A 21,418-nucleotide genomic window follows, 5' to 3' on the forward strand; every position below is an offset into this window, starting at 1 on the left:
TTGTGTAGTGTCGAGTCCTTGTTTAGGAATACATATTTCATTTCCAGCACTGCTTTTTCGCCGATCGACGCCTTGTGAGGAAGAGAAAAAAGAAATAACGGGGAGCTTAACGAGCTCACAAGCTTTTATTAATTCATGTTTAACATTTTTCTCCTTCCACTCTTGAACTTTTATTGTATTTCATCTTCAAACGATTTCTTTCTTTTGATTGCGATGGAGCTATATTCTCATTGTAAAGAAAAGAAGGTCAGGAATTTTTCTTTACAGCAGCCCCACCGCATTATGATGACGAGATCTTCAATTGAATGAAAAGCTTTATAGAGTAAAAAGGGCAATTCCTCCATTTCCTGTAAAGAAGAATAAATTCTTAATGAGGATGATCTCTTCTTTGAGGTGCATGCATAACTCCATCTCCATAATCTCATGAAAATTTATATTTTACTTAAAGAATGATAAAATTGGTGATTGAAACGGAATTTTTAATACAATAACACATTGAATTTTCTTTGGTAAAACCATAATATTGATTTGTTATAATGTTGTAGAAAATGGCTCAAGTTACTGAAATCATGTGCATCATGCTGCATCAATAAAAATCTAACGTATTGTGCGAAGGAAATCCATTAAGCAGGAAACATGCGTCTGTGTGCATATAAATAGATGCTTCCCGCTCACTCGGTCATTTGTGACACAAAAACAACTCTCGTCGAACACTGCAGTGAGCAACAAAAAGTTTATTTTTCACTTTGAAAGTCGCTGATCAGCTTCAAGGCTTTGAAACCAAGCATAGTCGAGCAAGCAGAATTAAAGAAGAAACTCTCCGCCGCCAACGTCCAATTATACGTTCAGAAATTGCTTTCCGAAATTGCTTCTTCTCGCGTGCGAAAAACTTTTCCAACTTGATGTGCCCTTATTTTCCATTAAACTTCGCGTTTTGTTTTTAATGTAAATAATTCGCCCCGCGAGGGATTAAAACAACACTCCCTGGAGGAAACTCAAGCAGCTTTCTCGTTCCCCTAATTTTGCTGTTGTAGGGGACACAACTGGGCGGCGTAATTAAATCATTTTTTTTTCGAGTGACACGCACCCATCTCGTTGATAATAACAGTGAAAGAGCTACGAAAATAAATAAATACATGCGCACTGCTGGTTGGCACGAACCGCGTCCTGATTTATTTTATTTGCAGCGGAATAAAATGCGTGCGACTCACATTATTTTCGCGCCCGACGCGCCAACAATTTTTCATCCTTTGTTAATCTTTTCACTGTGAATAAAAGTTTTGGCAGAGGAACAATGGCAATTGCGGACCGAAACAGGACAAATAAATTTACTACGCTGGACATGAGTTGTGTGCAAAATACATATTTCCAAAATTATTTCAATGACTAAATTATTGCACAAAACAGAGAGAAAATATCTGAGCCTCTTGTTGGATTGTGGTTTATGCGTTTCACATTATGCTCTTCAATACTTCTTCCCTAATTATTTTCAAATTTTTTCTGATAGAGACTTCTCAAAATTTATCCCTTATATGAATATTTATTGAGCCGAACCTCTTAAGAAAAATATAGGCTCTATTTAATATTTGGAAACTATATTGGAAAATTTTGGATAGTCAACTTTGGTTAGCAAACAAGCACTGAAAAAAAATAGATGCAAGTGTATCACGACCATATTATCGATGTTGGAGATGACTAAAAGATAGGGTACAACCAGGTTATTAGTCTGTTGCCTATATTGTTTTGCATAATCAACGACAACAAAGGAAACCCCATCAAGCAGGCTAAATATGGATAGCATATTATAGAGATATGGACGCTAAAATAGACTGAAAATTCCTATATCTTGCCACGTGAATTACATTGATGAGAATTAGGGGTATCAGAATTGTCAGTTCGTTTTATCTCTATATCATTACTGTTAGCGTATCCTGGTCTTCACTATATATCTTCAATTCCTTGAAAGTTGATAAAAATTATACAGCGTCTGTTCTTGAATGTTGCGGCCAATTCCAGTAATTCCAAAGGCTCTTTGAATCATTCTTATTTATTTACTGATAACATAAAAGTATGATTTGTTCTAGGTTTGCATATTCTCAAACCTAAAGATTAGGTGTAGCAAAATTTCGATAAACGACTTCGTTGAACCACCAGCCAACAGCAAATCGCGTATATTTCTGACTAATTCGTCTGACCAACAATCCATAATCCCTGAGCTCTCGAATCGACGAATCCAGGCGTCTGCTCTACGTACAAGACATCATCTGCGGCCTCTTGGCAGCAGAATCGTTGGCGGAGGAAGAAAGAGTTTTCCACTGACTCGTCCGTTGATTGCCTCTTGGAGCGCAAAAACACTTTGCGAGCTGCGTCGGCCCGCCGGCAGCGATAAAGCCTCTGATACAATTAACGTATTACTCGGCTTTTGAGGGGTCTGCAGGAGGAAGCACTCGACGTCTTCCGGGGAAAAAGCGAGGAGGAGAACAACGCCAATTGAAAGGAAAACGCACTTTATAAAGAGCAGATGGGCCCTCCATAGACAACCGTTGGAATTCATTTTTGCAATAATTGGTCCATTTGCTCGATTTGCATCGTAAAAATTTGTCGCGTGATTTGGGTCATAAATTAAGTTGATCTCCATTGCTAGGTAGAGGAGAAATCATCAGTACGCTCTAAATGGGAGCGATATAATTTTTTTTACTTTTTTATTATGTTTGGTTTGCAGATGAAAATCTGAAAATCCCACAATTTGAACAATGAGAGGAACTTGATCTCAAGTAAATATTCACACGAGCTTGACATTCTTTTGTTAATCATCCTAAAGCAGCTTCCAAAGTTAACTTCCTAATTCGGGTTGTTTGTAATGTTAACAAAAGATTTACAAACAATGCTGCAGTGGGAATGCGAATTTTAGGCCTGGCGTAATTGCGTGCAAAAGTTATGTTTTATTTGCGGCGGGAATATGCGGAAAGAGTGGTGCAGTCGGAATCAAGAGACGTGCTTGGAGCTCAATTTGGCGCACACGGCGGCGGCGCCGCCAGCTGATGCAAAATGCAAAAGCGCCGGCCCGGCGATAAAACAGAGCCGGCCTATTATTTGTTACCATTATGTGACAATAATATAAAATATTCAATTCACCGGTGCGAGGCCCGTAAAAGCAGAGCCGCTTTTTGCATGAAATATTGATAATTACAGTGGCTCTCTGCGACAGAGTATGACGCGCCCACTCTTTTTCGACTGTTTTGCGTCCGCTTTGAAAATTGTTCACTCCAATCTCTCCATCTGCTCTGATATTGCCTATCGATCCACACATTAATGCAATTTCTGTTGCGTCGAATTGTGCTATACGCAAATTGGATCAACAGTGAGCATTGCGTTGATGATTTCTAAACGTCAAAATACAAACGAAACTTTAAAGAAGCCACGCTATTCCAACTGTAAATGGGGTATTAAAATCATTACACATAGTCAGTTTTTAACAATCGGAAATGTTGCAAGTTCGTTTGGAAAAATTGAATTTCACTGGATTAAATTTACTTTCTAGATTGCAAACAGGGCAAATTAGTTTTCGAGCTCTCCCATGCCTAACGAGAGATTAAAAGCTTGGTTGGTTGAGGAAGGAAGCCTAGTTAAGGTAGTCTTGTTGCCATCGTAGCCCTATATTTGATTTAGCTTAATTGCTTTTAATATGCCGACGCTGCATCAAGAAAATAATATAGAAAGACGGTCATGCACGCATTATTAGGGCTGCGATCGGCCTCCATCTCGTTTATTTTTATAGAGATCGCGCGTCTGCAACGCAAATTGCCGCGCTGACGACGCCCTTTCTGTCCGCCATAATCCGGCGCCTGTTTCTGTCAAACCAGCAGCACCGCGATGCTTGTTCTATAACGGCGGCAGAGAAAGATAACGTGTGCTGCTAGACGCTTTTCATTACGTTTTACGGTTTATCGTTTTCTGATATTTCGTAATTAGAGAGCGCCTGCTTTTCGCCGAGCTTTCTAAGCAAACTTGCTTTTAGTTAAGCTCTCAAATACAAGCTTACTCGAATGTCACATGGAAGTAACGTTTTTTTACCAGATAACTTGCACACAATTTTCTTTTGCAATTTAAATTTGAATAGTTTTTTATGAATTCCATTGAGCTATACGGCAATCTCATCAATAAATAGAAAATTTGCGTATATGGGAAATTCCTAATATAGCCAATCTGATATTACTGCTGGAAAACCAGATAATTCAGCTCTGAAAGCCTCATTAGGAGAACCTTTTTGCAAAACAAAATACATAAAACCGCTTAGTATGCTGTATTGAGATTTTGAACTCGTGGTTGTTTTAAACTTCGCTCAACATGCGAAATCAAATCTCAACCTTGTGAATAAGTGTGTAAAGTTTTGCAACCTACTCTCCATTTTTAAACTGTTTCAAAGAATAAAATTTCTAGATGAAAAATGCTCCATTTACCTTGGTAGAGCTTTTTGATCTCTGTTGAAAATCTTCCAGGTTTTTATGTATTCTTAAAAACTACAAAAAAATGCGCCGAAGTCAGAAAACATGTATTTTGGCGTTTAAAAATTCCAGTTTCCCCCGATATCTTTGCTCGTAAAAACCATTTATTTGAGTGCATTTTCATTGTCATTCATTTCATTTGACTTTTGACGAGCAGACAAGGAATCCAATCCGGAAATGGAAGCAAGCCATTTGGCGAAAGCGAACCATATTTTTCATAAATCGCACTTTGGCTGCAGCTTGTGTCCCCGGCTGGGAGTCGCGTGCTACATCGTGTCCCAAGATAAATGAGATTGAAAGCCACACCCGGCCGCTTAAGGAGATTTCGCGCGCGTAAAAAGCAGGCCGGCTTTGTATATCGCGCGCTGCTGCACCCGCCGCAGTTTTGCCCATGTTGGAAACGCACTCGTTATTTATGCCGTCGTCGATTCCCCGTCCGCCCGAGCATGCACACGAGTCAGCCAACCAGCTTTCCATCCAGCGGGGGTCAGGCGGCAAAAACTTTGGTAATAAAACTAATGCTTTTGTGCATTACCCTCCCGAATATATGGCCAGCCCGCAGAGATGTTTTCTTCCCACCGGCAGAGATATAAATTGCTTTCATCAGCGAAATTCGACCCGCATCCGCGCCGAGAGAGTATATCTTTCTGATTGGACCCACGATCGTAGAAGAAAGCCATGCATTTCTACAAATTGAAAATATATCCGCGGGCACCACAACGACGTTGTTTTGCTCAATTTTACAGTTCTTGAAGTTTGGGTATTACCCCAACACTAACAGTAAAAAGGGAATTGAAATGTTGGAGTTAAATACTTCACGTCTCATTTATTGGAAAAATATATTTTCCAAGATTTCCTTCCGTATTTTCTTCACAAACTGTTCATTGCATTGAAACGATAACTGAAGAAATAATTGATCTAGTCAGGAGCTCGAAGTCTAGAGAGCAGACATATTTTTGTTTTAAATTGTAATTACAGGCTTGAGTTCTGAGATCCAATATTTATCATGCGAAGAGGAAAAATTGCTTTGGATCTTAAAATACTCTCAGGATTGTAGATCCCCAATATAGAGCTTCAAATTGTTCTACGTGTACTTGTATTGAAAGGTAAATATAGAGTTCGTAGAATGGTGTGTGTCTTCGACATAGAGTTGAAAATAGCTTGGCTCGGTAAACGGTATTTTCGGAAATAAGAAAAAGGTTTCTTAAGTATCATCTAAAACATCAAAGGGTTTCCATTGAAGAGTCGAGTCTAATTTTCACAACCCTGCTCTATGTGGAAAACAGAGAGACCTTTCAAATATTCCGCGTCGAATATAATTTTGGCATTGTTACCGTCTGCCTAAAAATGAGAGAAGCACCAAACAACACAATGCACTGGTGAACTCGTAAGTTCAGGAAACGCGCCAGAAAATCTGGTTGTTGGCCAAAAAAGAATCACGAGGAGCATTGTTTATGAAGGCACTCTCGGCCTGTAAACACAACACTGCTGTAAACTTTTCGCGGTGCTGCGAAAGCAGAACAAATAGCGCAGCGGGCAGGTAAATTAACCATCCGGGCTGCTCATTTAGCCTCTCGAGTGCTCAATGTTTTCATTTGGTATACACGCGCACGCGGCACTCACTCTCGGACAAATTTAATAACCGCGCGTTCGCTCGCTCGCCGAGCCCCTCCCTGGGGCAGTGTTTACCTATATCGCGTGGCAAACAAGGCTTTTGCTTGTTGTTCCTCTCGGCCGTCGCATCAAACTCAATTTTGCAAAAGTTTCCAGTTGCACAGTCTCAGAACAGCGCCCCATTTAATTACCTACCCACGCGATATTAATGTGCCATGTTTCCGCTTTTCCGCCCCCTTCCCTCGGCCCAACGACGTGCAAATTTACTCGTTACCCTCCCTTTAATCGTTTTCCTCTTGATTGACACCAATCAGGCGCTCTGAATTTGGATATTAGGAAAGGGGGGAAACGAAATGTGCCTGAGGATGAGAAACAAGAGCCTCATTTTTCTAGCAAACTTCATTATATAATAGGGCTAGGGCTACCATATATTGATTATATTTTGCATAAAAAACATCAAATATCGTACAAATATACAAGTTAAATCATTTTAATTCATATGACTTAGTTCATTTTGAAAACGAAGTTGTACAATTAAGCTATTTTATTTTTTGTACTAATTTTCTTCTCCTGCATACAAAATATTGTTCGATTGCATATGTAATTTCTTTCTTATTTCCTTCAATTTTCTTCTCCATTTATTATGATCTATGGTGCATCAAAATCAGGAAATCAATCAGGATAATCCATTGAGTTCATCAACTTCCCCTGAATTATAAATTAGTGTCTATGGCTTGACGATCCGGGATTAGGCCTGGAATGGGCAGCGAATTGCGCTTGTCTTAATTGTCAGCAGTCGCCGGATATTGCGAATATTCTCGGCTCGTTCTGATATAATTTACTAGATGTGCGAACGGCACAGCGCAAACCGGATGGCGCAGCAGGGATGTTTTCCCAGCAGAAAAGCTCGCCAGCTCCCGCATAAATTTCTTGCTCCTTTCCCGTGTTTTGCTGCCGCTGGCTCAGCCAGCCCGACATTGAAACCGTTTTCTGCTAAACGGGCTCATTCTCCGGTGCTGCGTAATGCGGATATTATTTCCTATGGCAACAGCCAGCTACCATCTCGCTTTTGGCCACATTGAAACGCGTACGCTCTGAATTTTCTCTTTGCTGTATGAAAAATGTAGAACCGAAAATTATAACAAGCTTTAGAAACTGTTAGATACGTTTTGAATCTCGAAACTTCCAGCAGGAGAAAGACAAAGAGAAGGAAATTCGAGCAGACATTTTTGTAACCGACTGTCAGCTGAAAGAGATAGAAACTAAAATACTTATGTTTGGCAAAGCTTTAACATCACAGAATAAATGAATGCGCAGAATTTTGTTCTTAATAGTGAAAAACATTTCCGAGCTGAAATTTTAGATGATGCTCTCAAAACTCTGTTTGGTAAAATAGTAAATTTTTTTAGCCTCCTATTGACGTGAAACCATCAATTTGTTGTTCATTTCATTTAATATATAATTATGTTACACAAGTTTTCACTATAATTTCCTTTTTGGTCAATCATTCCAAAGGATAACAAAAGTTTCAATATTTTTGCTGATTAGTTTAATGCAGGCTCTTGGAGCTAATTTTTGATTGATTAATACTTAACCATTTATGGCCTCTCATATTGTCTGCGAAGGTAATAAGATTCATTTTTTTTGTAGCGTACCATTATCTTTTTTTAACAAAAATGACCGACGAAATATTTTATACCTGTTTCACGTTGATTAGTTATAATGTGGTTGAAATTCCGTTTACTGAACAAATAACCCTAATTGCAGACTCTGCACAGCTTGCTTCATAATTGCTGATTATTTGAGCTCCACCATGAATAATACTGCGGCAACGATTTGAAAAATTATCTCATTACATCGGGTGGAGTGTATTGTGTGCGCAGAATTGCGCAGTAATTTTGAATCGGCGATAAAAATGCAAAAGCCGGCTGTGCACGGATGACAAACGACGATGAATAATGCATGCAAGCGAAAATATCGGCAAACTTGGGCGCTCAGCACAGTGCGCAGCACACCAAGATCGAAATTTATACACACACACACATTCCGCTTATAAATAAACCGGTGGTGTCGCGGTGATAAGTTTAAATTTGAGGAACGCAAGCCTCAGAGATAATGCCGAACGCAGTGTCTGCCTATAAATCAATAAAAGGGCGAATCGGGTCACCCGCGCATTATTATCTATCTGTCGGCGCGAGTGTCCGTGTACATTCATCCTCGTGCCGATTTATTTATGTAGAACAGAGCACCAGCGCATCCTCTATCCATCAAATCGCACGAATGCATGGCGTAACATTTCTGCAGCGGCTCACTAGCTTCGCAGAATTGCTTAAGGGAATGAGGATTATCCAAGCTTTAGCTGTTGATTTTAATATGATATAATTGTTGGGAAAATTAATGCCAGACGTGGTTTCCTATTTTTATACCTTTTTTTAACTAGAATCTAGTCTCGTGTGTGAATTATAAATCCTTCTCCTCACAATTAGTTAGCTTGATGTTATTCACAGGAAAAAAATTATGTTGCAATCCATCTCACAAATTAATTTAAGTAATCACAAGTTTATGGGCTACACTATACAATTTTTACTCTTAGAATTGACATGATATCATGCAAAATTTTAACTGTAAATTATTTTTAAAAACTTTCAGGCTTTGGAAAACCTGCATCAATTTTTTATTACAATTCACATCGTAAAACATTAAAAACATTTTTTTACAGTTGCATTACATTTTCAAAGCCTATACTGACACACAAACTCAAATACTTAATTGTTTCTATTTTCTGAATTTTTTGCCAAGCAACCTGATTAAATTCACACTTAAGGATTACTTTTTTCTATTTATTTTACCTAGAATGCGTATTTCGAAACTGAGCCTATCAAGCCTATTTGTGCCTCGAGTAACCAAACACCAGCGCTTGTTATATTTGAGAGGGTTTGCGGGTGCAGATGCCGGGAATTTCTGTACCTTCGCTTCCAATCAGTAACGGCAAAGTGCGCGCCGTTTAATCCTTGTGCTCTTTGCTGGGCGATATCCAGTGTCCAGTGGGTTAGCAAGGGAGTGCTGAGCGGCCGCTTATCATTATTATTACCGCCCATCAAAAGGCTTTATGGCGGCCGCGCTGTGTGCAGATAAAAAAATACCACGCGCGCCAGTGCGACCGCTGCCCGGCAGCCTTTCTATTTCGCCCATTAGGCAGGAAATAGGAAAGGTATGTGCGAGCGGCAGGCATTTTAATCTATCTCTGCTCTTTTTCGCTGCCTGCCCACCAATAAATGAAATATGACGCTGCCGAGAGCAGCCTTTCATGCTGCGACAATCGAAAAGGAAAGTGCGTGGAAAGAGGCGACGGTCAGGTGAAATGAAAGGGTTCGCAGCCTTTTCGCACCGGCCGCCAATTGTGCCAAAAATGAACTCCATTTTGGTCGAGGGTCTGATCAGATTTTCTCATCAATCGAAAAAGCACATTTCTTTGCTGAAAAATGGTCCTGAAAATTTCGTAAGCTTGAATTGTATGAAATAAAATTTATAACGCGGCATATAACCCATGGCATATCGAGTGAAGACATGTATATCTTAAAATTTAAGTTCACTCCAGCTCACATTTAGTATTGTTTCAGTCTCATAAAATTGGGTACATGCTAAGCTTATAAAATATTAAGCTATTATTTTGCTCATTATCGGGAAATTTTTTAATCATTTATGATACAAATTATTAATTTTATACTTTTCTATACAGACTTAATGTGTTTATGAATCATGTCCTCAGGTGAGAAGCCATTAGAGAAGAAACCAGTGAAGCCGTTGGTGGCTCCGCTGCCGGCGCCGCCGCCCGTCATTGAGATCGTGCACACGGACGTGCCCGGGCAAGAGGAGCAGCTGGAGACAGTGTCGCCGCCGCCCGTCTTCTTCGCCACCGAGAACTCGAGCGTCGTCACCGCACAAACCGGCAGCACCGCCCTCGTGCCGTGCATTGTCAAAAACATCGGTGATGGAGTGGTAAGTACAAACCTCAGCCCTCGTGTTTCAGGGGCACGCCAATCCTTATTTCCCAAGTTATATAACATTTACATCATTGATGTAAAGAACTAGGGCAAATTGTTTCTGGAATTTTTTTTCCCAATAATACAACTAGAAAATGAATGACGAAACTAATTTTATTGATCTTCATTAAATTCACTTTATTCGTGTAATTTCTGCAAAATTTAAATATGGTTTTCGCGGAATTTCGAGTTTTCAATGTCCTGAACAAGAAATATTTCCTTAGCTTCTTGAAGCAGACCTTTTGTTTCTGAATTATCCGAATTCTACTGAGGTTAAATTGTTAAAAAATTATTGTTGTGAACATCCCCTTAATATGATGTCTATAAAAAAATCCCAGATGGCCGCTTCTTCGTTGGCATTACGCACATGCTCCTTACTGTATTTGCTTTCAATAAATATATTACCTTTCAAAACTCGGCACACTCGAATGCCTGATAATCAATTTGCCGATAACAAAGGCACGCACAAGTGTTTTTCGGTGCTGTGACGCCACTGCGAAAGAGCCTTTTCCTCTCCTTCTGTGCTCGTGCCACGCTTTTCTTGACATCTCGTTACGCCGAAAGCGACACGCGAAAGTAAACAGAACAAACGAGCACACGGAACGGAGCACTTAAAATTCGGTGCGTAGAGACGAATTGCTTTCGCGTCAAAGAATAATTTACAACTTACTCAGTTTGGGGATCGAATTACGCTCTTGTTTGGGTTAACTGAGCAGTTTACGAGTTTCATTAGGCTTGATTGAGTTGCCGATTTTCTCAAAACCAAGCTCAAGTGAACTTGGATTATCCGACCTGTGTGTTTAAATCAAAACACTTGATAAATGCTGATTCCGATGATGATTAGACAATTCAAGTGAGGAAAATACAGCTGTTTTAGTTGCGCATATAGATAAGTGTGACAAAATAGCCAGATGGCGATTTTTTTATCACTTATGTTCGATTTGTGTTTTAAAAGACACCTCCGAAAGCAGAATGGTGCTTTGGGTACCAAATTTCTGCTCTGATTAATTAGATTCATAAAAATTATGGCTTGAATGAGTGTGATTGCTTCAGTAAGTGGCTGAAAGAGTCAACTATTTTTAAAAGTAAATTTTTAAATACAATATTACTAAAAAACTAAAAGATGACCTCTATAAACAGTCACCTATTTATGTTCAAAGTATATCAAGTAAAGACGACCCATTCATGCCAATCACCAGAACAGCTCGATTTTACTCATTGGAAAGCAGGAAATCGAGTTTTCGCATTGCCGGCGATGCCAAAGCAGAAACAACTTTTGCTGCCTTTTTGACCTGCATATATCAAAACCCAGAGACGTGCGCGTGTAATCCTTTTTCACGCGAAATTTACAGCCTCTCAGATACATGGGCAGAATTTAGTGCGGAAATTTACGACTGCCTGTCAAAGGTAGTATCGCATTCCGCAAATTCCCATCGGCCAGTGGGAATATTTGCATTCGGAGCCTTTGTTTGAAATTCACTTTGCAACACAGCGGTGGTGCGTGCTCCGACCGCAAAAAGGAATAAGTACATAAGCTGCGGGTTCGTGACTTCGGTCCGAAGACTCATTTCACATCTGCCAGTGTGCATGTGTGTGAATCCAAACTTTGCTGAATATTAAATTCCACTGGCAGGCTAATAAAGCGGCGAAAGGTGCGCCGGCCGGCCCAAAGGTTCGCTCATGCATATTTCACGTTTGTGCGTGAATTAAAAGGGCTGCTTGCGTACGGCACAGATGCGGGCCAAAACAGAACGCCGCTGATTGGACACCACGGAAAAAAGGCAGCAGATGAGCAGGGACGTGAAAGAGTACGATCCCGCGTACATCTGAATAATTGGCAATCCACCAGGGCTTTGGAATTGATCTTTTTATGGCTCCGCAATTAGTCTGAAAGGCAAGTTTTTCGTTCTAAATACGAAGAGATAAAAAATTCAAGCAAAGGAAAATCACAGGTTACATTTCCTTTTGCGTCTCCTCTGCGTCCAAAACTTGACACTAAAATATTAATTTTGTCACTAATTGCATGCAAATTAAAAATAAACTATTCAAATACCTTATTTGAAATTTAGTCTAAGTGTTGAAAGCGCAATAACTTTTTTTAAGTCAGTTTCTAAGTTGGCACCGATACCAGCTATTAACATTGTTAGAATAGAGATAATTAGTAAATACTTAGTAAGTCCGATATTAGTAATAGGTGCGCTGAACCGAATTAATATATAAACTCCTGCTGTAACTAGGGTTGACTGCATGGATAGTTTTATCGGTCGGAAAACCGTCATTGGGAGAGAGAGCAAAATGGAGGACTACTTTTCACAACCCCCGGCAGCATGCAGCAGGCACCGGTGGAAAAAGACGTGTCACAAGCCGCCAGCCAGCTCGTTTGTCACGCAGGCCCAAAATCGACAAGTTGGCCCCGCGCGGCAGCAAAAAATTATATTTATACACCCCCACGAAGAGCAGCAGCGCAATACACCCTTTTTGTGCTCCAGTCGATGGAATTTCGCGTCCAGATGGATTTGCTCTCTCATTTATTTATTGGCAACCGGTGTGCATGTTTATTAAGTTGGCGGAGGAGCTTGTTGATTCTCTCCTCGGCCTTTGATCTGTGATGTATATTTGCAGCAAGACACCCCGTGAAATAATGGGATTTGAATGTAGAAAAGGGCACCCGCTGAGCCAAGACAAACTGATAATTCAATCAGACCAAGAGAAGGTCTCCCGAATATCCGATCTTCAATTCAAATTAGCTTAGCAATGTATTTAACAAAATGTGAGAAAAGACAACAATGAATAAGATCAGACCAAATTCAAAAAAAAAATTTGATTTCTTTTGTATCCATATATTTGCCTATTTGATAAAATAAGATATACGAAAGAAATTAAATGTCCGAAGTGCCGAAAACTGTTTTGCTGATTTTGATATTCTGTCAATTGCCGCTCTGCAACTTTTTGTGCAGTGCAGATTTCACCCACGTCCGCGTTGTCATTTTCCGCGTAAATAAGGGTGCTTCACGTTCACATGGGCGGATGCTGTCTCGTTTCACGGACCCAGCCGAGACACAAATAAGAAGGCGGAATCGCGAGCTGTGCTGCTGCTGCGCCGTGAGTGTGTGAGCAAATAGCGCACGCAGAAAACACACAGTCATGCCGCCGACAATGGCAGTTGACTTTGACGGCGACGATGTCATCATCGTCATTGTCGTCGACGACGAGAGCGTAATAACAACAAGCAGAGATAGAGAGAGATGAGCCCCGAGGCCGGCCAAGTCCCCAGGGAACCGGCACACCTGTCGATGTCAACGCAGTTTTCACTCATTTTGGAACCAGCCTAGACTCACTTCTCCATTTACCCTCGTGCCCCTTTTCCGCTCCACGGAAGACGAGGCATTCTGTCGCTCCCTCATATTTCGGGCCAGCAGGGTTCACAAGGCGATCCCTGGAAATTAGATCACTTCATCACAGAAACGTTACGTGCGACTAAAGTTTCGGCTTTAAGCTCGCCCGGGAGAACTGATTAACTATGAGGGGCTTGGTAAAATCTGTATGAGCTGCTATAAAAATTTCGCAATTTTGGAAGCTATCGTGGGACAGCAGCTGCTCGTGCATGATTGATGCTTTCAGTTTAATCTCAAAGAAGTTTAAAATTCTAAATTTAGTCCAGCAAATTTTTGGCACATATGTATAATAGGGCCATTCAGAGTGCGTCAGAAAAAAAAGATATTTGAGAACTCCGAGCAGAGGATGTTCTATTATCCCTGTGATAAGTGGATATTAAAACAATTTTGGAGATGCAACTTTCACATTTAATATCTCTAGAAAGAAAATTGTTTGGTTATAGATTAATTCCAAATTCACGACCTGTTTTTAATTTCCCTCCACATTAATTTTCTACTTCTTTTTATCACACTGAATTGTTCCTTTTTCCCCCAATGGCATTCAACTTGTTGCAACATCTTATTTCCATTCATTTTATAGCATCGAAATGTTAAAAAAATAATGGTAAACGATTGCAAGGCTTACTGAGAAAATTTCAATTTACTGCAATTTCGCGAAAGCGGCGTGATTTTGCACCTGTCCTGTGGAATGTAGGTCAGCGTAGTGGGCGACGAGAGGCGTTGAGAGGGTCAAAAGTCGAGCAGGCGTCGTTTGAGTCGATTTTTTGCGTGCCCCAAAGATAAATGAATCGCAGCGTGGCTACTTATCTCACGTCAATTTGGGCATAGAGCGGAAAATTTCGTGAGAGAACCGCACGGACTTTTTTCGCCCACTCTTTTTGTCGCGTAGCCGTCTCAGGGATAAAAGGCGCGCGGCTGAAAGAGCGCTTTTTGCGCGAGTTCAACGCTTTGTCTCTCCTTCTTTTCAAGCCCGTCACAATGGTCAACCAGCCGGCAGTGTGTTTGTTTACAAGCGGCTTCACTCGGCTGACATCAAAGAGGAAAAAGTGTCATTTCGGCCGGCCTTGCGAAATTAATCTGCCAAGGGAGATTTACGGCCGGCCGGCTCGCCACTAAATGATTTAATGAAGCTCTCCTGCGTATGTGCGTGTGTCCCCCGAATTGTTTCAAAGTTTAATACGAAAACTTCTGCACTGTTCATGCCTTAATTTGGCGCGAAGATTAAGCAAAAACAATTATGCATCTTCGCCAAATTAAATTATTTTGCTGGGCGCACTATGCTAGTGACATTTTGCTCTCTGTGTTAGCTAAACTGCGCAGAATAAAAAGGTTAAACATTTAATAGATTACCGCCCTTCGGGGTGCCCTGTGTTTATGTGCGAGTTGCCGTAACTACCGTGCGGACGGCGGTAAAAAACTTTATTAACCGACAAACGTTCCTTCGACAAATCATATTGAGAAATTGTGATTATTTTCGTTGTTTTAAACTATTCCGTAATGATTACAGCTGCTAGTGTAAAACAGAAAAAATAAAGCGGGAAGGCCATTTTCTAAATATCTGTGCTATAAATAGCTAAAGCCATCGAATCGAAAAATTCACACCACTGTAAGTGGTTCTCATCAGGAAATGCTAAATTAATAATTCAATAGTTTTACCAAAAACTAGAATCCTTAAAGTTTCCTTTGAGAGTAATGTGGCCAGACGCTGCACAAGACGCGTGTGAGACACATAACACAAAATCTATTTTTCAATTTCAAGTTAACCTAATGACAAGTTCCAAAGCTTTTGTTGGCGTTCCAAAATTTATTGATACAAACCAAATTTTCGTAGCATGCCTACACGAACTAAAACATTTAAGTTAAAAAAATAAAAGTCATGATGTTAAAAATGGTTTTCGGCCTGATTTTCTCACGTTTTTACTTATATTCTAACGTCTTTTTATTAATATCTTTGCTGAGCCAAACTCATTCGAAATTTCAAAGCAAACCTGGAATATCTGGAAAAGTCTCCATCTCCAATCATTACGCTTTCCAACTAAACGTGTAGCTTCTCTTTGACGGAGCGCTCTATTCGTAACTATTTTCCAGGAACAGAAGTGAGTCTTGAAGGCGAAGTTCGCAGAGACTTTTTGTCTGGCGGGGCTTTGCTGCGCGGCGGCAACGCTAGCCATAAATCATAATTAGCCTGCACGACCTAGAGATTTTTATAGATTTGCAGGCGAAAGGCGCACAACAAACAAGTCGCGAGCGCAGCAGCTTTTCCTCCCTCACTCTACATTTATGTGTGCACCAAAAGTCGAGTTGGAAGGGCCATCCATCATTTTCGCGAGTCGGCGGCACTTAAACTGCCGCTGCCAGAGCATAAACGACGCTCGGAATTTTTATATACTTATTCTTTTTCGTCGGGGGGAAAAGCGTGGCGTGCGCCGGCTGGCGAATTTGTTATGCATGCGAAAATTCGGCCTTTTTTCGGACCCGGAGAATAAAAGAGCGCTGTAATGTGATTCTGATGTTGCAGATCTCTTGGATAAGGAGGAAGGATTATCACTTGTTAACAGTCGGCCTCACGACCTACAGCAGCGACGAGCGCTACCAGGCAGTTCATGCACAACACTCAGAGGTAAGAAACATTTTTGCACTACTCGGCTATTTTTTTGTTTACTCTTCTGCACAATAACCGACTTGAATTATTTTTTGGATTTCTTTTTGTTTTAACTGAATCAGGGCCGTTGTAACACTTTCATTCAGAAAGATTCTGAGCTCATATAAAAGGATTATGAACTATGAAAAGTAATAGCTTTCCTGATATTGGAGCAAACAAAATCGGCCTTGCGATGTCGAGAGATTTAAAGGATAAAAAGGTTATGGGACGATCGGTAAAACCTAAATGCGTCATGCAGAGACGATATTTTTTCCGGTGAAGTGCGCATCCAATAATTGCACCGAAGCATTTTTCCTGCAATAAAGTTTTAGAGCCATCATATCACTTCATGCAATGGCAATTATTACAACATTTATTTTAACTGAAAAGTTACGTTAGTTTTACGTCGATGATCGTCTTTTTCATTTTCAAACGGTTCCATGGAACTCTGTAATCCATATGTAACGGTAATTTTCATAAATATTTTCAATGCTTTAACTTTCTTCTTGTAGATGTTCGAAAATGTGGGGTTGAGCTTTTAACCAGTGCAATTTTAATACGGAAACCAATATTTACAAATGATAAAAGAGTTACTTGGCCGGCCTAATAATAAGTGATAAATAATTGGCCTGCCTAATCTAATAATAGGTTATTTGATTTGAAGGTCTGCGAGGAAGCGCGAACGCATATAAATTTCATTAGTGCCACTTTCTGGGTCATAACAGACAGTCGCAGGGAATGTATGCAAAGTGGGTTGCGCTATCCATATTCATCTCACACGGGCAGAGCATAGCAGCTAATTTGGTATTCATTAAAAAGTCAGAGACTGCATGCAGCGGCTGCATGCCAAGAGCGGCTGGAACTAACTTAATATGCACATTCCGCCGCAATTAATATTAATATCGGTGCTGAAATTACGTCGTCGTCGTGTGTACACAGAGCAGTGCATGCACGGCGGCGTCCGACTGCAATTAGGGCTGACCAAATACGAATGCACGCGACCGGAAAGTTGGCGGCTGCTTCTTTCCCATTGTGCACCACCGGCTGCAGCTACACGTGTTTCCTGCCAAACCAAATCAACAAACAATTCATTCGTTTATATATGCTCTGTGTATGTTTCCACGGCTCACAAAGTGTATGTGTGTGTATTTGCAAGCATGCTCACTCAGAGCAAATTTATATTCTGACTGTTCATAACTCGGAATAATTCTCTCTTGCGTTTGTCTCTCATTTCACAATATTTGACTTCCTGAAATTCTGCGCGAAATTGCAACAGAAACAGCAAATAGCTGCTCTAAAATTTGAACGAGAGAGAGAGAGAGAGAGAGAGAGAGAGAGAGAGAGAGAGAGAGAGAGAGAGAGAGAGAGAGTTTATTGTTATTTCCCTGGAGAGGCAGCCTCGTGACTTAATGGTTTTAAATATTTCAAATATAATGCACTAAACTTGCGTAGTATCTGCTGAGGTTTTTTTAGCAGTGCGGCAATTTGAAGACAGCAATTTTTAAGTCGAGTGCTTTTCAACGTTCTGTATTTGATACTAAACTAAAAGAGTTCATTAAGGTTTAAAAATTTAAATCTACATTTTCCGCATTTCCAAATGCTTCTGGCCGAAACCATAATAATGAACGGTGTACAGCAAAAAGAGCTGCAACAATTAGTTTTGCAGTCCGCTTCAGTCACTATTTGTATTTATGTAATCAAACGGAAAAGCGAAATGCATCACTTTTATTGCGTTCTGTTTTGCAAATGAGTCGTAAAACCGCTCGATGCACTCGTCAGACCAAATTGCAAATCAGATTCGCGTGGACGGTCGAGTGATAATGATATGCGCCGATGCATCCCGGTGGACCTTTCCAATCAACGTGCACAAGGGCGCTGATACATGCTATAATTGCCGTAGCCACGGACCGTGATGACGCCTGCCCGGACCATATTTTGCAGAGAGCAACAATGCAGGTCAAGGACTGATTGCATTCGCAGTGTGTCCTCGAGCGTGCAGCGGCACTTGGCATGCGAACGTGCGCGAGACAGATCCAATTTGCTGCGGTCGCGGCATCAACTGACTGAATTAAGGAGGAAGAGCCGACGCAAACCGCAAATTCAACCTGCTCCTCCGCAATCCACTGCTTCGTCGGTGTGGGTTTGCAGTTTGATTGTTTCCAGTTGGCAAATTGTTTTGATTTGTGGCGATATTTGGCATCTGCGCGATTTTGATTGATTGGATGTGTCCAGGGTTGAAATCGGGAAAAACGGAAACGTATTGGAGATTTTAGAATTAAACAACAATAAATCGAAGGGAATAAGGAAACATTTGCATGACGGTTTAATCATCGCACAATTTGATTTCGCTTCCAATTCACGATTTGGGAACGAACGCTGCAAAAACAAACCAAATACTTTCAGTAGACTTAGTACAAAAAGATAATATGATGAAACTTGCAAACCATAAAACTAACAATAAGTTAAGTAGTTTAATAAATTGGTTACAACTTTACACACGGCTCAATATCTATACTATCCTTATTCACGTCAAAGAGCGGGTGTGCAGAGAGATGTCACCTAAATTCGTAAATTGTTCTCTCTTTGATTGTGCTCAGTCAGTAGTTAGTGAGCAAATCAAATTAATCCCCTGCAATGCTGTGGTCATATATTTCATTATGTTGAAATGATTCCTGAGGTGCCAAAACCCTGCTTACTATTACAAGAACGACCGAAATAATTTTGACCTGTATCATATATTACATTAATGCGCACCTCCTATTAAAAACCTCTTAGTCAGAGTATAGCTATTCGAATTTATTTATTAAACTAAATTCTCTATTCTAGTTAGTGTTTTCTGTTTTAATTATGCTCATAGTTCCCTTTAATGTGAATAATGGCTTCTTAACAAATTTTATTTTCCCAATAATGGTCAAGTTAATTAATGCTTCTTAAATGAGTCTTCGACATAGATACATTATTTTTTCTGCAACACAAGATTTTTCGTTCTGGCTACAAAATCTTGCTTATTTTGGTTTGCTAGTGAATCATAATGCTGTCATTCTGCTTGATAGAAAAATCATTTTGTTGCAATGTACCTAGGTACATTACAATGTTTATGGTTTTCGTCAACATTCGTAAAACAAAATTTCAATTCTTATACTTCATTCAACCCTCGCACGGAGTGTTTTTTTTTTATTCTAGCTCTGGAAGCCTCCCACATAATAAAAGCAGGTATTCAATCTTGGCCACTGCGTCCTTTGAGAGTAAGAAAAAAGCATGTGTGTGCGTTCAGGGAAGGGGTGCGGAGGAGGGTTGACGTCATTGTTTCCAACAGCCCGTTCTCCAACTTAACAGCCCAGAATACTAATGACCCCGGTAGCACACTCCTTAAACGGCGACATCTTCCTCTCGTGGCACCAATTTAAAAAGCATAACAATTCACGTGTGTCGTTCGCACGCTTTCTCGTTCGTGTGTAAAGCGCCATTTTTATCATCGGCCCCCGATTGAATATTTAACCCTCGGCGAGGGAGAGGGAGAGTGAAAAGTGGTAATAAAATGAGCGAAAAGGGGCGTGGAGAAGTGTCTCTCTCTCTCTTTCTCTCTCCAAAAAATACTGCCTTTTCCATGAAGGAGCCTCAAAATTATATTCTGAGGGAAGTTTCTGTCTAACTGTATTATTTCCTCCTTTAGGGCGGGGTGGGAACATCTATTTCAGATCAAGAAATGCTGGATAGTGCAATACTCTTTCCTATATTTCTGCACTTCTCTCATATTCAGAGGCCATTGTTTTTCTCTATAGGTGTCAATATGATCTACGTAAACAGGGCTGCTGCGAAATTTAGAGCTTTATTTGTTATGGTCCCGCTTTGTTCCAATTGAGGAATCGCGTGTTTTTATGAAAAGTAAATAGCTCTCATATACTCATATTTTCACATTCTTGTACATGCTCCACCGAATCCTCGTCTTCAAAGATTACTTTTCAGCTTTCACGTTAAAAAAATCGATTGTCCCCTGTTTACGTGAAAATCTTAGTTTTATATTTTTCTTCTTTATTTGCTTTCGATAAGAGTTCCTGGCAAGATGGGTATCTACTTTCAAGCGAAAGGAAAAACTAGAAACGGTGTTTTTTTAATATTTATTACATGGAATGTAAAATGTGTTACATTTCCAAGTATTATATGAGTTTATAACATCGGAACATGTATTTCACCTCACAACAAAGCGGCACAGAAATATGTACACTCGTTATGAATTTTCCTCAGGACTGAAAATAGAAAATATAGAGATTCCTCTCCGAGGTAATTTAATTTTCCCTTTTTACATTTGATTGTATATCTGATATATACATATCGTTAAAACTGGATGGTACACACAAACTCCTTCATATATCTATTAGGTTTAATAACAGTAGAGAACTAAAATTTCTGGAGAGGGCAAAGTTGAGCCTTCGCGGTTGCAGGAGCTGCTTTAAGCTTTAATGCCAGATTTGGCGCTTATTTAAGACGTCACAAGGTCCTGCTCTTTGTCTCGTCAGTCGCAGGCATCGCTCGATAAATTAATCGAGGAACGGATCCCGTTCTGGTGCAGGGCCAAATTCGAACAGGCAGCAATTACATTATTTTTCGAGGCTGCTGGATCCGCGTGCAGGGCGTTTAAACTGCGGCATCGAGAGAGTGTGTTTGTGGCGAATCAATGAGCCCATTCCGCCGACACGCACTCTCGGTCGCATTTACTGCCTTTTTATCTGGCGAAAACAATGGTGCAAATGGGCGTATTTATCCCCGAATTACGACCCGTTCCGCTTAATAGGCGATCGCCAACCTTTGGCTCACAAAACGCGCTGCAAAAAGGCATGCAAATCCTCTCTAGTGCGTGTAGTGTATATCGACTAGTGCGAACGAAGCTGCGTGTGATGCTCTTGCTTGCTCCTTATGATTGAATTTAGCCGCGAGTTGACGCGTTCACGTTCACGGCATAATCGTTCACAGCATAATCTTTATTCACAATTAAATTTGCTAGAAATATTTCTAAAAACGCCTATTTCAACGAGTGTTCATGGTTTCCGAGTTTTTGATCCGTGGTAATAAAGATTAAATTTTGAATGATTTCAATTCAAAATTATTCTATGCTGATGCAGGAATTGCAAAAACCCATAACTAAAAAAGGAAACATTATTTGTATTTGAGTTTGAATTTTAAAAATTCTTTTTTATAAATTTATTAGTTTTGAATATATTG

The 21,418-nt window shown here is 40.2% G+C and overlaps 1 protein-coding gene across 1 annotated transcript in view; it reads left to right on the forward strand.

Annotated features, from left to right (window-relative positions):
- Positions 1-21,418, forward strand: part of LOC135936433 (zwei Ig domain protein zig-8-like) — a 74,376-nt gene that overhangs the window by 33,941 nt on the left and 19,017 nt on the right. Inside the window, exons 2-3 of the mRNA XM_065479240.1 lie at positions 9,889-10,118; positions 16,076-16,177. Of these exons, the coding sequence (XP_065335312.1) occupies positions 9,889-10,118; positions 16,076-16,177 (332 nt within the window). The remainder of the gene's footprint in view (positions 1-9,888; positions 10,119-16,075; positions 16,178-21,418) is intronic.

Source organism: Cloeon dipterum, chromosome 2 (assembly GCF_949628265.1).
Source record: "Cloeon dipterum chromosome 2, ieCloDipt1.1, whole genome shotgun sequence".
NCBI classification, from domain to species: domain Eukaryota; kingdom Metazoa; phylum Arthropoda; class Insecta; order Ephemeroptera; family Baetidae; genus Cloeon; species Cloeon dipterum.